Here is an 18,132-nt window from a genome sequence, read left to right as displayed (position 1 = left end):
TACTTCCAGGTCAAATGCAGTATTACTTTAAAATCCAACAAAATCAATAACCCAAACCCAAACTTAAATTTATGGAGAAACAAAATACCACACCAACGTGAAATAGTCAGTTCCAAAGATGATCTTGAATCAAAATACGTGACTAGATGAACAAATGAATAGAAATACATGCAAGACGTGCCACAGCATACGACAGAGAAAGATAAAAGGGACAACACTTCATGCAACTCTAATACCAAATACAGTGAGTTTGATATCAATATAGTTCATTACAAGTGTTGAAAACAAGCACATAGTTAGACCATTGGATAATCAAGTTTGAAGCAAAACACAAAATTCCACTACGAGTGTTGTAGGGGAACCATGATGACCATCCACTGCACTTGCAAAAACCAGGGTGATTTGTCTTATACAGAACTGTATCAATCCAGATCAGGCCATTCAAGCAGGAATGCAACTGCAGTTTTTCACAAAATTGGAAAGTTCCAGGCAGGCTCAGCAAGACTCGGTGTTTAAATAGCACAACCGATAAATCAAAAACAATATAGAAAGGTTTGCGGTAACACCATGTAATGACTATCTCTAATGAGTTCGGGTGGTTCTGAAAAGAATCGTTGGTTTCAACTTTAAGAGTTGAGAGTTGAAACCAACGGTTCTTTTCAGAACCACCCCAACTCATTAGAGATAGTCATTACATGGTGTTACCGCAAACCTTTTTATATTGTATTTCCACCATGCAAAGTTTCAAATCCTACAAACCCAAAACAAGAAAATTAAAAGGTCAGCTGTTAATTTGCTTGCCTGATAGATGGGTTGTGGGGATTTTGGGGTACATGCTGTACACACATAGTCTAAAATATAATTAACCAGACACAAGTGGGTTGACATGGTACACAGATCATGCAGGAAAATTGGAAATCCAACTTCAAAAAAGATAATCATGCAATCACATTCATTAAGATTGGTTTTATATACCAGACCAACAAATATGTAACGAGTAAACAAAACGTTACATCCTCTTCACCATAAAAAAATATGTACAAAAAAAAACATCTTGACAAGTAATAAAGAACATGTACTGTATGTTTACCTTCTCCTGAATCAGTTGAGATACAGAAAAAAACACAAAACAAACTGTTACATCTCAAACCAGTTGGGAACTTGATTAGAAATTGTGTTTTTAAATAACTGTTCAAGATTTTGAGAAGGAGCAGTGAAGTATTATTTTGAATTTACATGTTGTCAGGTAACAATACTGGACCACAACAAAAACATTTGCCATATTCTGAATGCACAAGCAACAAATAGGATCAAACATGTCACTGTTATTAAAATTCAAACTGTTGGGAAAAAGTCCTCACATGCTCTCGAGTTTGCATACCATAACTCACATACTCATAAATTATGTAATGATGCAACTTTTTGTTTTAGAACAGTCGAGGCATTCGGAACACTTAATTGAATTGAACATGTAGGCCTACACTGTACAGTCAATGAGCATGCATTGCATATTTGCTGCCACTAAAGTAAACAGTGAATCCATTTGCGTATTATTATTAGAAATAACAAAAAGATTTCAATTTATTGTGCACCAGCTGATGCCCTCTCAAGGTTGGGTGTATTTGGTGACCACGCTACATGTTTGTATTACTGGATACAAATTGAAATGCCATGACATTCAATGGAGTATCCATGTAGCTGGTTGCATGAGAATAGATCGAAATATACGTACATGTAACCATGGAGCTATGAAACCATGTTTTAACCAAATTGATTTAGTGCATTAAATTAATTAATGTACTTTAGACTGCCTGAGGCTTGCATAATGTCCAACATACTCCAGTCAAAACACAGGCTCTTGTTCGTGTGAGAGCATTGTGGCATAATATAATCACCAGAAATCTGAATTCTTGCGTTTCAGGAGGCGAAACAAAAATGGCGAAACAAAAAACACATGCTCTTGTTCATGTGTGAGCATTGTGGCATAATATAATCACGAGAAATCTGGATTCTTGCATTTCAGGAGGCGAAGTAAAAATGCATTCAGTATTTGGTTTGTCAAATAATAAACCACAAAAAAAACTGCCTGGGTAAATTTGAACTGATTTGGGGTTGAACTAAGAAAAGTTTACATAAGTGGGATTTGACCTTAAAAACTCTGGATATGGATTCAAGCGCCTGTTTTCAGTATCAACAAATGTTCAAGCTATTTTCATAGTGATACTAGTATATCCCATGACCTTAATAATGCAAACATCCAAATATTAGCAGCACAAACAGACGCCTACATGAAATGTGGTACTGTTTGTAAAATAAACTACCTGTGCTTACATTTATTGAATTTAATCAAAGCGCCATATATACTCTGGTTTTTTTTACTTTTTAAAATTTTTTATAAGTTGTTGCAAAAATCGGAAAAATTAAAATTCTATTTGTAAGGATCATCTAAGGGGAAAACCCACAACAAGATTTTGTGTTAGACGAGTTTATACATGAACTGGACTAATTAAATGACACATGTGCAGCATTTGGCTGAACACACTGAATACAATAACTGAGAATCACAACTGGAGCAGTCATTGGATGTACCTTTATGAAGACATGCATTATAAGTATTGTATTCAGTGTACATAATACTACAATTATGAACCAACAGCATCAGAGACCTTTATCACGTTGTCACCATCTTGGTCATGTTCCCAGTTTCCAATAACAGTAATCAATGCTAATATTCATTGCGCATGGCACCAGACTATTATTTCGTCTAGCCTCAGTTTGGTTTGTTTGTTTGTTTTTTTATTTCCAAATATCACAATAAATAATCATAAAACACAAGAAAAAAGAACAAAGGGTGATACGAGGAGGGCACCAGGAAAAAGCCTGAACCTTCAAAATATAAATTAATTGGTTTTACTTTATAATAATAACAATGTTGATTGATGAAATAAAAGTACAGTGAAAGGTATAATGCATACAGCAAAAAATAGAACAAAACAGTGAGTTGGAATGGAGTAAATAAAGATGACCACACCGTCCGTGATTAAGGTCTATACTGCAGATTTCATTTAATTTATTCTGGTTGTGGGGACAAAGAATCTCATAAAAGCAAATCAAATCACTGGACTAGGATTCGATATGCCTCTAGCTACCGGGCAACCTCGATAGTCTAGTTGGTCAGACACTGCTCTAGAATTGCAAGAGTCGTGGGTTTGAATCCCACCCGAGTAACATGCCTGTGATATATTTTTTTTCACAGGACTCGGGAAAGTACTGAGTATACAGTGCTAACACACATCGGTGTATGGGTAAAAAACCAAAATTAATATTCTTTATACTCGATGAAAATTTAACATCTATTATGGACTAGGCAAGAACCCAATAAAGAGAAGACAGGAAGGAAGTTCCAGTTTAAGTGAGAGGAAAACCCTAGAGAATTATTCCAGGGAAAACCCATGCAGTCAGGTATGGACTGAACACCCCATCCATGTAGTGCTCCGGGTAGGATTTGAACCAGTGTCCGAGGGGTCACCTCAGGTGGAAGGCGAGGAAATACACCACTATGCCAGCTTGACCATGAAATCACCAAAAATCACACCGTGAAAAATTCTAAATAGTATTAAATGTTCAGCGACTTCAGATAATTAAAAACATAAAATCAGCTATGTTGTGTGTATTTCTATGAACACCACAGTATACTGGTCGGTTGCTTATTTGTAAAAAATATTTTGACTTGAAATACAGTAAAAACAACTCACATAAAATACAAGTACAACAAGCAGTTGATCAAATTCACGAAGGAAAACAGATAAAAATAAAATAAATTTGAGACAGAAATTCCATAATGGGTAACAGTTTACCTTTTCCTGATATCATGAGAATAATAGGAAGGCATGGGGAAAAGGAAAAATGGGAGAGTTTAGAAGAAGTACATCACAGTTAACATACAATGCCTAAATAATAAAAGTCTCATTCAAAACAACACTTTTATTAACCCCAAATGATTAAATTGTACTCCTTCAGTGACACACACTCGCACTCTATTGAACACTTCTACATGTAAGTTACATTGTGTAGGATAACTGTAAACTCACTACCCCTAAGTAGGTTTTTTGAAGCATTTGATCGTATTAGAAGAAAATTTCATTTCAATAGGTGGCAACGCTTTTGAGATACTGACGAAAATCTGGATGGGTTTATGTTCTTGCAAGAAGAATCCGTAATTGCAATAAAAAGTTTGAGAAACGTTTTTCAAGATTGAAATGTTTTTGAATCACTCTCTCTTCAGCCAGATTCCAAATCTTTTTCAAAATGCTTTACAGTATCAACAGCTGCAGTGCTTCCTACGTACCAAGTAAGTTTTTTAAGGTAATTTACCAAAGGTATACCTTCCCTTTAAATAAGTTTGTGTGGATAATATTGTTGTGTTTAAGAGAAACACCCCCCCCCCAAAAAAAAAAAACACAACAAATTTGCACATTTTTTTGTAATGCTTATTGCTATCCAAATAGTGCTTTTTATAGTGAATATCAAACAAGAACAAAATCTGGCATCGTTCCACTTCCACAAATTTCTCATCACAAATGTAAAATGCGCAATTCAACCAGTAATTGCCTTAGCATTGATTACGAGATGACCTTAAGATACAATCTCAATGGCACTTAGTTAAATACATCAAGATTTCTACATGGAACACTTTGCATACAGACTCATCACTACAGACATTATCATTAGCATCAGCAGGGAGCTTTTTAACTTGCATGTGATACTCCCATCTGGAATTGCACGTAGGCCACAGCCTCTGATTCTCCTGATCTTGGCCTTGGTGCCCCTTCAAAAGTTTCGCATAGTTTTGCATATGGCCAAATAGACATCGTAGATACCGGTTAACAACCATTTTACTCTCAAAATTAGCATTTAGTAACAAATAAAAAATGCACCCGGCTGCGCGGCTTTTTCAGTCAAGAGTCAAAAACACCTTATAAATCTATGACCCCTTGACGCCAGTGACGATTTTCCCCTAATTGGGTTTGAACACAGTTCTCCAGCTTTGGCAAACTGAAGGCGCTATTTTCCACATCAAATAGCCGCCACTGACATCACGATTCCTTTGTCGCGCGGGTTTGTTTGACCCCACGTTTTTCAGAAATTTGGCTTGGAGCGTTCTGGAGAAAAATCCATTTTTACCATGTTTTAACGCGAGGTAAGAGACTCGTTATATTTTTTGTATGTTTCCTATGGACTGCAGCTATTAGAAAAATGTAATATCTATTTATTTGAGATCATCCTTTATTGGCTGTTTAAGATTTTCCTATAAAAGTGCCCTTAGCAAAAAGAAAACGGCCTTGCACTCTCAAAAGGAGAGTCCATGGCAGGCCTGATTAAAAAGGGCTTGTCTGAACTGGTGACTTCGGCTACAGCTACGGCTAGATTTAGCATGTCTTCATTACTGGCAGACTTTTTTTATATTTTTAATTATCGTCAATATGGAAATGTTTCCAAAACATCTGGCCAGTGGATCACATTGAAAAGTAAGACACTGGATCTGATCATATTCAACATAACATTTTAAATAGCTTAAGTAATTCATCCTCTAAAGGGGACCAAGGAACTGCTTGGCGAGCTCAATTTATTTTGCGTTCCAGTTGCAAAAGTAAAATTCAGAGCCCCCCCCCTCCAAAAAAAAAATAAATAAATAAAAACAAATCCCACAAGTTTGCACTTTGTAATACTCTCTCTATACATTCACACACTCACTCGATCACTTGTTCATAATCATCAATTTCATTTGGCTTAAATTTAAACATAAAACTGATATCAACTGATATCACAGACAGAAACTGAATGTGACTCCTGTTTTGTAAAAAATGAAAAAGACACCACAAAGAAAAACAAAAATGTGAATATAGGCTCAACAACGACATTTACTTCTGCAAATCAAAATCTCAACAAATACAAACCTTTTTCAACTTGGGAATGTCTTTTGGGAAACCTATCATGACTTAAAGACACTGGACACTATTGGTAAATGTCAAAGAACAGTCTTCTCAATTGGTGTATCTCAACATGTGCATTAAATAACAAACCTGTGAAAATTTGAGCTCAAAATTGGTCATTGAAGTTGCGAGATATTATAGCTTTATAATGGAAGAGAAAAAAACTTTTCACACAAAGTTGTGTGCTTTCACATTCTTGATTTCAAGACTTCAAATTCTAAATCTGCGGTCTCAAACCAAATTTGCAGAAAAAAAAGCGTCTCTCTCGAAAACTACGTCACTTCAGAGGGAGCCGTTTGTCACAATGTCTTATACTATCAACCTCTCCCCATTACATGTTACCAAGTGAGGTTTTATGCTAATCATTATTTCGAGTAATTACCAATAGCGTCCACTGACTTTATGTACTGACATTTGACAGAACAATTTCTCAAAAAGTGAAAAACCAGCTTTTAATTTTAAAAGTTCAGTGACTGATAAGGTAAATATTTTGATAAACTGATGTCAAGGGCTATACTGACATAATTTGTAGCATCTGGTACTTACTTATGGTAGTCTTTGACACAGTAAATCTTGTGATCCACATCAATGGTGAATGGGACACCATCTAGACACAAGTTGCACACTACACAGCGGAAGCAGCCGGGATGGTAGGATTTACCCATGGCTTGTAGTATCTAGAATACACAACAGTCATCAACATTATTAAACATCATTCATAAATACCTAAGGCAATTTATCCATTCTGATTGGTCGAGAGGGCATCTTGAGGTGTTGTTTGAACGGATGATATAACACAAGTAAAAGGTGTTATAACATGGGCATGACACGCGACCTTGCACCTGTTCTTATAAGACAGTTTCTCCATTCCTATTGGTCGAGAGCAACGGCTGAAACAGTTGTGCCACATCACGCTATATGCGCGACGCGCACAGCACTCCCTTATAAGGAGTTGTGAACCCGAGGGCGGCGGAGGGCTTTACCATTTCATAGCTGGAGGGGTGTTGTGTTGAAAGAAATCATTTAACAATTATAATATTTGCATTTATTTAATTTTTTTGACAAAAAAGTGATGACGTGTTTGACCGAAAAGGTGTATATGAATGGGAATCAAAGTGTGGTGAAATTTACCTGACTTTGTCTTGGTAAAATTATCAAAAACCAGGCCCCGTTGGGATTAAACCACTAGTTAACAACCTCTTCACCACACATTGATTCCCTTATTGAAGATCTCTGTCAGGTATAATACTGGCCCCCTAAAAATCATTAGCCCAAACATTGATCCGTTATTAACTAAATTATAACTAATTGTTTTGTTTTTGATCCACAGAAATATCCCTTTTCAGGGCGCACCCCACAAAATAGGGAGGAATAGGAAGTGTCAGCCTTATAATAATAGACAGATTTGAGAGCCCAAGAAAAGGGATACAGCGTAAAATAATTTGCACCTTGTGACCTGGGGTTTGTTGACTTCCAACTTGAGGTATTTTGGATGAAATATACACATGCAGTGAGTAAGCTTGGGCGATACCACGATATTATTGAATATCGCGATACTAATTTGGAAACGATTTCAATATCGGATCGATTTGGATTTAATGGAAATATCGATATATCGCGATATATCGTGATATATCGCGATATCGACTAAGTATCGCAATATCGCGATGTATTTCCTAGCTGAGACATCTTGCACCCCATAGGTTTGGAGTAAAACCAGAAGAATAGGTCATTAGAACACCTCTCTTATGCTATGACTGTCTCTTCTACAACTTTCACTGGGAGTCTAAAGACTGGTGATGTCAAATTTTATTAATCGCGATTATATCAAATATCGCGATATATTGTCGGCGATATATCGTGAATAAAATAAGTTGATATTGCCCAAGCTTAGTAGTGAGCCCTGAAATAAGTGGTCCTATTTGCCGAGAGATGTAGGAACATTTTGTCAAGATTGATGCTCAGACAAATGATAAAGTCACACCAGTGTTAAGGTATTATTATTTGAAGTGAGAATAACTCGATGGTCGCCCGGACTTCCCATATATATCAACTTGAGCAGACGATTACATTTCTTGAAAGAGTCAATGAATAGTTTTCCTCTTACTGTAAAAAAGCTGCAGGACTTCTAATATTAATAATTGTTGAGTATTTTAGAATATTTAGCATTTTGCATTGTGTGCTTTTTAGGGGCACATTCTTTTCCCACAGTCCACTATACCATTATACATCTATAAAAACATCTCCCAGATGGAGAATTCCCTCTATATAATAATGTGCATGCTCTGAATAACAATGAATTAATGGTAAATATATGTGGACATGTACTTATGCCAACAGATGTTCACGTTAATGTAGGGCCTACATGTACATGATGTAGGTCTACAAGTATAATGCTCATGTATCTACATCTACACTGTACACTATCAATCAGCAGAGCTATGGTTTCGGGTTACGCTTCAGTAATCTCCATGCCATTGGTATGTGTACATATTTCTCTATGGACAACTGTGTAATAACTCTAACTGGACATGTCAACCTGGATGACGAATGCATTGTGTTCTTCTATAGTGTGTGAAATTGTGTTCTTATATATAGTGTGTGAAATATTATGTATGAACTTCCATAGGAAAGGTACACAACAGCTTTATGTGGGCTACTTTGGCTACAACATTGACCCAAACACAACTTTAAAGATCTTCCAGGAGTAGAGTAGAATGGCAACTCGAATTTAGCAATTTTTAGTTCAGAAAATTTACCTGACTAAATTTTTAGTTCAAAAGTTTACGTACTTCCAGCTGATAAGAGTTGACAACTGCACCACATTCAATGCTGTTTTTTTTTCTTCAAACAATTACTTATAAATGCGTTTTTGAATACAGAGAACTGTCAAGTGGAATATTTTAGTTTGGAGATTCCACAACGCACATTCCCAGCATAGGGGCTAGTGTCACAAAAACTTGATTGTCTGAGCACCAATGCTGAAACGCTGTGCTATGCAATGTGCAGATATTGCGACACAAGCTTACAATTACAAACTGAACACTTTTTCAATATCCCCTCCCTCCCCCTTAAAGGGTTTGAAGAAAAGTTTTTCTTCCCACATTATTCTGCATCCTTGTTATAAGAAATATATAAAAAAGGATGTATACACACTTAAACAAATATCTGAATTTCAAAAAAGTAAAAAAATGCAAACAAAAGTACTGAAAAGTACACACTGTGTCTTATCATTACAAAAAGGTCCATGAAGCTATGTTTTTTTTTATTGTTCACATTTGTTTCAGAAAACAAAAGCGTACGGCAGGTATTGACACCCTCCCTTCCATCTAACGGTTTGTACGCTTGTGAAAGTGTTAATAAATGTGAACAGTCCCTTATCCAATCCCTGCAAACACTGGTTGGCATTTCTAAAATGAATCTTCATATATATTATTGTAGTTGGTATTAGCCAGTGAGGCTTGTACTTACTGTATCCATAATGAGATGGCCGCATACTGCACATTTCTCTGCTGTTTGTTGGAATCCTGAGTACTATCAACAGAAAACACAGTCGTCAAAATTAAATGCTGGTAGTGCTAAATATACCAACAACATACACACAACCATCATAGGAGGAGCCATTGCAAATATTGATTCAGGCTTTCCAAAACAGCTTGCATTTTAAATGGTACACACATCATCACTTTTCATGTAGTGCCAAAAAAATATGAAATATTTCATTATGAAGGATCTGTTGGAAAAGTTTACATGATTTAGATTTTGGTTTTAGTTGATCAACATCCCAACAATTTTATGAATTTATCTCAAATTCAAATAGTTTCTTAATAATGCTGATCTGAGCACGATTATTAAAAAGTTGATGGTAAAAACACTAACCACTGGAATTACGCTTTGTAAATTTTTACAAAAGGATCAGCCGTCGATTTCACCAAACTCTTCCTAACTTAGGATTAATCTTAGGACGGGTTCAGTTCCGTATTCAAATACGTTGGACGCATTGAACCCATCCTAAGTTAGGACGGGTTATTCGTCCTAACTCGAGTTAGGATTAATCCTAGCGTTTTGTGAAATCGGCTGCAGGGATGAAACTGAAATTTTATCCCTGCCGTCGATTTCACAAAACTCTTCCTAACTTAAGACTAATCTTAGGACTTAGCACATGTCCCAACCCTGCACTGTAGCATGCAGACCTTAAGATTAATCCTAAGACGAGTTACTTGTCCTAACTCGAGATAAGACGAGTCCTAACTCTTTGTGAAATCGACCCCAGGTTTTATAAAACAGTAGGCTAAACATCTGTCATGCACAAATTGTAAATGCAGTATTGTTGAATTTTTGAAGCTGCTAAATATAGTTGGTAACCTATTTCCATGCCTACCAAGTAATCTTCCTCACAGTACACATTGCCATGAACGTTGTAGAAAGCTTTCCCTCTTAACGTCCTCCCTGAAAAACAAGAAGAATTTTAAATTGTTTAATAATTGCAGTACAAACTGAATTAATTCTATAGTAAAGCAAACCAACGAAATGACTATGAACAAAGTAAAACAAAACAAAATCTGGCACGTAGGCTTACATGTACACTCCAATAGTTTAAAGACACTGGACACTATTGGTACTTACTCAAAATAATTGTTTGCATAAAAACGTACTTGGTAACAAGCAATGGAGAGCTGTTGATAGTATAAAAGATTGTGAGAAACAGCTAGCTCCCTCTGAAGTACTGTAGTTTTCGAGAAGGAAGTAATTTTCCACGGATTTTATTTTGAGACCTCAGAATGAGATTTTGAGGTCGCGAAATCACACAACTTTGTGTGACAAGGGTGTTTTTTCTTCCATTATTGTCTCGCAGTTTTGACGACCAATTGAGTTGAAATTTTCACAGGTTTGTTTTTTTATGCATGTTGAGATACACCAAGTGAGAAGACTGGTCTTTGACAATTACCAATAGTGTGCATGAGTTTGGAGAGTACTTTAGCATCAACAAGATCTACAATGCTTTTGTTATTTGAGTGAGCTTATCACAAATATGGTGTTTTTAAAGTATACTGGATATTACAAACTTTTAGTACATGTAGGTAGGAAACTGCATACAAATGATACATTAATTGCTCAGTTATTATTGGCAAGTACATTACATGTACAGTAGGCATGGTAGGCCCACTCAATAAATTAATCTAATGTACTGTTAAATGCAAACGAGTGTACACTGTCCATACATAGTATAATCAATCACATTGTAAATGTAGGTGAGATGTCATTAATGATTTTTCTTTGTGGTTTGAACCTGCTCAAGGAAGTCAGGTGTATGGGTACAGTTTAGAAACCTGTAACTGGTCCAACAGTTTTGCATCCTGTATGTGTTTTCACTGCCTAACCTTCAAGCTCTGTATATCACACAATACAGTAAAGAACACTTGTGCAATGATTACACAATGCCGAATGAATAGCTTGAAAGGAAGCTTAGAAATCAATTCATAACAATGTAGGATTGTGGTTTCAGGAATTGAGCAAAGCTCACTGCACAAATCAATAATGGGGGGAGACTACATACTACATAAACTAGCTGAAATAACCAAGGCATTGAAAGTGAAACCTTTCTGTGCCAAAGTGTACAACAGTGTACATGTACGTATGCAGTTACCAATCACAATCTGCCCAACTGAATAACGATGGTTCTGAATTTATGTTTATGTTGGCTAATAATCTTCAGTCAATTGTAAAAGTGCAATCTTTAAAGACACATGACACTATTGGCAAATGTCCAAGACCAGTATTCTCACTTCGTGTATCTCAACACATGCACAAAACTAAATTCATCGTTGAAGCAAGTTGCCAGATAATAATTGAAGAAAAAACACTCTTGTCACACCAAGTTGTGTGCTGTCTAATGCTTGATTTCAGGACCTAATTCTGAGGTCTAGAAATAAAATTCGCGGAAATTAACATCTTTCTCAAAAACTATGTTATATACCGGTACTTCAGAGGGAAGCATTTCTCACAATGTTTTATGCTATCAACAGCTTTCCACTGTTTGTTACCAACTAAGTTGTTATGCTTACAATTGCTTTGAGTTATTACCAATACAATAGTGTCCACTGCCTTTAACCATGAAGGTAGAATTACAATGTTGAGGATATTGGGGTTCAGATTTTTGAGGGCCAACAAAATAATAAATTTTTGATGCATTTTACAACACGAGGGTTTAAAAGAGAGCATTCAATGCCTATGAAACAACACAGACCTTTGGACTAAAAAGCTGTTGTGAACTGTCAATATTTGTTTTACTCATGGAAGAGGGAAACAGCGCCATGATGCAAGTGGTTGAAATTGAGTGGGAAGAACACACAGAGCTTACACTACTGACTCACTATTCAGACTGTTGTCTCACTATGTTATCAGTTATTCGACAGTGTGGTATAATATATGACATTGACATGATCACAATAAGGTATGACTGACTCTCTGCCTACTTGACTTCATCAAATGGCAACACTGATAAACTTTGACTGTGTCTATATAAACCAAAAGATACTAATATGGACAGACATCCTGTCCCCTTTACATGTACTGTCCCTGTACACTCAAATGTACACACACAGTCAAATAAAACTTCCATTTGATGTCAGTCGCCATGGTAGCAGGTTTCAAACCTTTACAAGTAACTGACACTAATATCAGCACAAAAGTAAAAGGTGTTCTTTTCATTTCCAATTTTGGTGCACTATTTAACTAATGTTTAAAGTCACCTGGAAGTGGTATTTTTTCAAAATAAAGCTTTTGTCACTAATATATGTGTTTTCATGAGTGGAATGTGAATAAACAGTTAACTAAGGTTTAAAAAAATCATTTACAAATTTAAGAGTAGACCCCGACCCGAGAGGGCGCTGTTCATGGCGTCAATCGAGGCAGTTTTTGCCTGTAATACGTAGAGTAAACACAATTGCAAAGTACATGTACGGACCAAGTCGTGAGTTTGTACGTTTCAAAAAAAAAAAAAAAAATGTTTTTTTCCGGCAATGCCGACCAGGTGTATTGCTGCTGAATGCAGAAAAACACTTTTTGAAATGTACCAACTCACGACTTGGACGTACATGTACTTTGCACGTGTGTTTACTATACGCATTGCAGGCAAAGTCTGCCTCGAGTGACGTCACAAAAGGGGTAGGCGGAGTCAGCCCCCAAACACCTTTATATATTTTTTAAACATATAAATCGTGACACACAATTACTAAAAAGCATATACTCTTATGTTTGAAAGAAAAAAAATTATATTTCCAGGTGACTTTAAATTCGGCCTTACTACCAAGAGTTTGATCTTGCATCTTGAAATAAGCAGTTGGGGTCGTATAAAAATATAATTGGTTGATTTTTTTTAAAGTTTGGATCCTTCTAAACTATGATTGGTTGATCTTTGGAGTGTTTGACATTTTCTAGTTTACGATATGCTGCCAACTCATCTAATTGCGATAAGTTGCACCCTGACGATTTATAATTTTTTGGGGTCATGTTTGTGTGAGAAATTCACTAGTCGCCAAAGCTTCTCAATAATTGTAGTAGGTGTAGTACCAATACCCTCAACATCAAAAGAATATTTTAGATTGTGTGAAGGAAGTTTCTCCACAGTGAGTCTGTGTTTTTGTAGCTTTTGCTTTGTTATTCTCGGCTGAATCCCAATGTGGCACAAAGAAAATTACAATACAATCTACATTGAGCGAATCCTTATAGGCCCAACTAAACCGGATCTTCAGATCGGGTCATCAGACTTCCAGTTTGAATCTTTTGTGACCAGTGACTTTAGGTAATAAGAAAGACTCATGACAGCTGGAGAAGTTGAAGGAACATGAATCCCCATGAGCAATTGTGCAGCGATTTTCCAAGATATTGAGAGAAATGTGTATGACCGGACCTTATGACTTTCACAATAACAATTTATCATGGGAGTCTTTGCATGTCATCACAATGATATATGGGGTCAGAGAACATCTAAACAGTCTTCCAGAAATCCTTTGTTGAAGAAAACCAGATGTGTATCACTGACATCAACCCCATGATAATACACATTTTGTTATTACAACGATAAAAATATAACTGAAGCTTATTCTGTGGGAACAACTATTAATGCCACAGTTTTACAGGATCAGATCAAGTTATCAACAAGTTAAAACTACTAGGGGCATAGCATGCAGAATACTGTCAGAAATAAAATTGAAAAAAATTAAGTAATTTCAACATTTTAAAACAACCAATCAGACAATGTCATCTATCGTGCAGTCTTGTTTTAACAAGGTATGCTTTTTCTTTTATCCTTACCACAAGAACAACATGTGAAGCAATTTGTATGGTACAAGTTTCCCATAGCTTGACAGGCCTGCCCTGCACCAGTCACCTTCTCACCACACTTAACACAGCCACCTGAAATAAAAATAGATACATTCAAGATTAGTCGTGACTGGTAATCTTGTATTGAAATAAGTTCTTCTTCTTTATCTTGTCCAAACATGCTAGATCTTGTGCTTCAGCCAGAACTTTGGCACTTTCGTTGAATAGTAAGTAAAGGATATCTGAGTAGGTGAACCAGTGTTTGTGGTTATACAGTATCTTAACGTGAAAGTTAGACCATCTCATTGCTTTGTTCATTGTTGCTATAAATGTTCTAATGTGTAAAAAAAAAAAAATTCATAATTGACCCTTTATCTGTTTTTTGTTTGTTTTGTTGCTGTTGTTTTTCCTTGACGGAACTCTTGTGCTGTTGTTTTTCCTTGACGGAACTAATCCGTCAAGGAAAAACAACAACATAACCCAAAAGACAAACATGTGAATGTTTGTCACTGTAACAATTTTTTGCAATTAACATTATAAATTCATTGGCATGCATTTTAATTCAAACGAACAAACCCCCACCCCACCCATTTTTTTTAAAGGAGCAAACCACTTCAAACTATACACCCATCTCCCAAATACTACTTGGGCTTCGTAAATAAAGTACTTCCTGTGGGAAGTTGTTAACGCAAATCAAAATGCTATTAAGAGGCAACTGTCATCCCAGTTCATTGTATGGTCAAATAACTGACCTACATGGTAGATCTCAGATTTTGTCAACTTATCAAGTCCAACTTTTATTAGTTGCGATAACGTTACCCTCCTCCCGATGGCCTACGGCTTCACTGTCGGGAGGAGAGTTACGTTATCGCAACTTAAATTTTAGGCCAAGTGAAACTTCCAACATAACATGTTTATAAATTAATTAGATTATAAAAATTCATTGATAGTAGACCCAGTGAATGGAGCGCAAGATTCCTTTTTTCGAAATTTTGACATTATCGGTTGACATTATTGGTCATGACCGATAATGTCAAAATTTCGATCAAAGGAATCTAGCGCCCCAGTCACTGGGTCTACAATGATAGAGATGTTGTGATAGGCCCATTAACAGTATAACCCTCATGAATCCTCCTGCCTGTCTAGAGAATGGTGCGGTTACGCTTATATCGTAACTGTCTGTTATGGTTCTTTATTATAGCAGAACAAACCTCATCATAATTCTAGTAGAACCATTGGATAACTTTCCGTATGGCACCACCACTTTTTCACCCATTTTTACAAAAAGGGATTTCTCATTCAGGTAAATTAGATACTATATTATTTCATATCGAATGAAAAAGTGGTGGGGCCATACCGTAACTTTTTCGAACAATCACAATATGATATGATATTGATACTTAAGTGTGGAAAACGTGGTGTAGAAATGGTTACATAACAATCAATCTTAGCCATCCATCCTGCGACTGTCAAGAGGATGGAGGGTTATAATTATTGCGACAAATTCAAGTTCCGATCCATTTGCACTCACCAAACTCCTCTCCATCTGGATTCTCTGAAAGTTCTATCTCGAGTTGACGAGTCAGCTCTTCCAATTTACGTTCCGCTTCCGAGGGGCCATGTGCCTTAGGTGGAACCACATCGTACCTAAGGAGGGGATTCTTCTTAGGCAAGGGCACTGACGTAACTTCGGGAGTAACTCTTGATGCTTTGGTTGCGTTTGAGACGGGGGCTGAGGCATAACCTTTTGTCACTGCAGATCCAGATTGTTTGATGTTCCCACCAATTTTATGGCCAGATTTTGTACTGTGTGCTGTTTCTTGGCTCTGACGATGGGGAAGGGGGGCCGCCATATTCATTTTGTTATCTTTATTGGTCTTGTCTTGAGAATAGTAACCCGAATCTACTGATGGAGATTTTTCTGATGACGATGATCTGTAACTAGATTTCGATGGACTCTCCCCTGGTGCGGCTCGTTCAGCTTTCTCAACAAGTCTGTACCAATCTTGGTTTAAGTCTGGATTTTGTAGCTTACTGGAGCTGGGATTTCTGTACTCTTCGGATTTACTTTTTCTGTTACTTTGTTTCTTCGTCCAGTCTCGATCTTGTGAATGACCAGAGCTGGTGTCAGCTGAACTGCTGCTTATGGACGAACGATTGGAACCAGAACCCGAGTGTCTTCTTGATGTTGAAGAAGGTTTATTCTCTTGCAGAGGTTGAAATGCAGATTGTCTGTCAGATGATCTTAAAGATTCTGACAAATTGTCAAACTGCCTTGATGCTGCATGTTGCTCTCGAATATCCTGTTGTATCTCCGGACCATAACTGACTTCATGTGATCTTGGTTTGTTTTGTGATTGACGTGCACTGTGTTGATGGTTGTCCTTCCTTTCTTCAGCACGAGGAATTCCCTCCCCCACAACTGCCGCCGAGGAATGCCTGCAATTATTCCCCGGCAATTCTGTGCCGTTTCCCCTTCTTCGATCCGCCTCGCCGGTACCGTATGCCTCGCGTCCGGGCTGATACTCGTATTCGTTGTATTTATCTGTCGAAGATGACTTGCGGTTATCCAGTGTTGTTCCTGATGATTGTTGAGTGTCTTTGAAAGACAACGAATCACTGTTACTGTTTCGATGACTGTCTTCGTAGCTGTGTGACTTACCACTGCTACTACCACCAGTGACTAATGGCAGAGGCATCCGTGCTGTACCCTCTGAACCCGTGTGCCATCGGCTGCGGTCGGCTTGGGGATTGGCCAAGGTGTTTGACCTCTCGCTGCCGTATTTGGATCCGTCTCCGTATGGCGCGAAGCTGTTTTTTGAGGTAGAATTGCCAGGTTCTTCTCTGTTATTCCAAGGGTTTGCTTTCAAATCATTCCCAGAGCGATGGTGATCATGTGAATTGAGGATGTACCCGTCATCTGCGTAAAAATCGTGTGTTTGTTCGTGATTTGGTGGGGCGTTTACAGGGTACGCTGCGCTGTACGATGGAGGCCGATCCGCGTCGCGGTGGTTACCTTGGCAATCCAACAGATATGGGTCATTCCCATGTAAATTTTCTCCCATATATCCACGATTTACACTCTCAACGTTCAAATCTGAAGCTCCAACATAATCGACGTAATCCCTCCCATCATTTAGAGGCAAATCTGCTACGGAAGAAGGACCAGAGTCGTCATTAAAACCCGAGTACGAACTCCCATTATTTTCACCAAGTTTTTGTGGGTGATATGGTTTTGGTTTTAGCGTCGTTTCCCTCTCTCCGGACCAACTCTCCCCTTCCAAATGACCGATACTGTCTTGCTGTCCTTGGGCCTCTAAAATCTCATTGTAAATCTTGTATCGCCATGAAGAATCTTCCATATTTGGTGACTGGAGAAATGAATTGAAGCGTGTCCAAATGGAAAGGGTGTCAAGGTGTAAACATTCTTGTGTGGAATTGGATCCACATTCAACACCTGTTAACTGATCCAACGTGACCCAAATGCAGCAAAAAGTGTGCAACAACAACTCACAGAATGCATGCATAATGCAATGGCGAGGCCGTCATGCGCGGAGTGATACTATTTACGTCAACACACAAAATGCATAATTAACAATAACAGGTAAAGAGACACCACGTGTTTCTCTAAAAAACAGTAACATGGAAGTCACTCCCCCTTTTCGAAGTTCACATTAAATTTCAAAATAACTTTTCCAAACCGAAGATAAAAGGCTTCGAATCCGAAACATACGAACTATTGATCGGGGGTAGAACCACGAATAAATTAAACGCCTCTGCATGCCCTCGTCCAATGACAAGTTTCTTGTTTATT

The 18,132-nt window shown here is 37.4% G+C and overlaps 1 protein-coding gene across 2 annotated transcripts in view; it reads right to left on the bottom strand.

Moving 5' to 3' along the window:
* LOC139934751 (uncharacterized) overlaps positions 1 to 17,832 on the bottom strand; it is a 28,114-nt gene extending 10,282 nt beyond the window's left edge. For both annotated transcript variants that reach the window (XM_071929147.1, XM_071929148.1), the window contains exons 1-5: positions 15,850 to 17,832; positions 14,310 to 14,411; positions 10,375 to 10,442; positions 9,465 to 9,527; positions 6,540 to 6,670 (exon numbers count right to left, since the gene is read on the bottom strand). In XM_071929147.1, coding sequence (XP_071785248.1) covers positions 6,540 to 6,670; positions 9,465 to 9,527; positions 10,375 to 10,442; positions 14,310 to 14,411; positions 15,850 to 17,680 — 2,195 coding nt within the window. In that variant the 5' untranslated portion in view covers positions 17,681 to 17,832. The remainder of the gene's footprint in view (positions 1 to 6,539; positions 6,671 to 9,464; positions 9,528 to 10,374; positions 10,443 to 14,309; positions 14,412 to 15,849) is intronic.
* Between the last annotated feature and the right edge of the window lie 300 nt (positions 17,833 to 18,132).

The sequence above is a fragment of the Asterias amurensis genome, chromosome 3 (genome assembly GCF_032118995.1).
Source record: "Asterias amurensis chromosome 3, ASM3211899v1".
NCBI lineage: Eukaryota > Metazoa > Echinodermata > Asteroidea > Forcipulatida > Asteriidae > Asterias > Asterias amurensis.
This window is presented reverse-complemented; position numbering and strand designations above follow the sequence as displayed.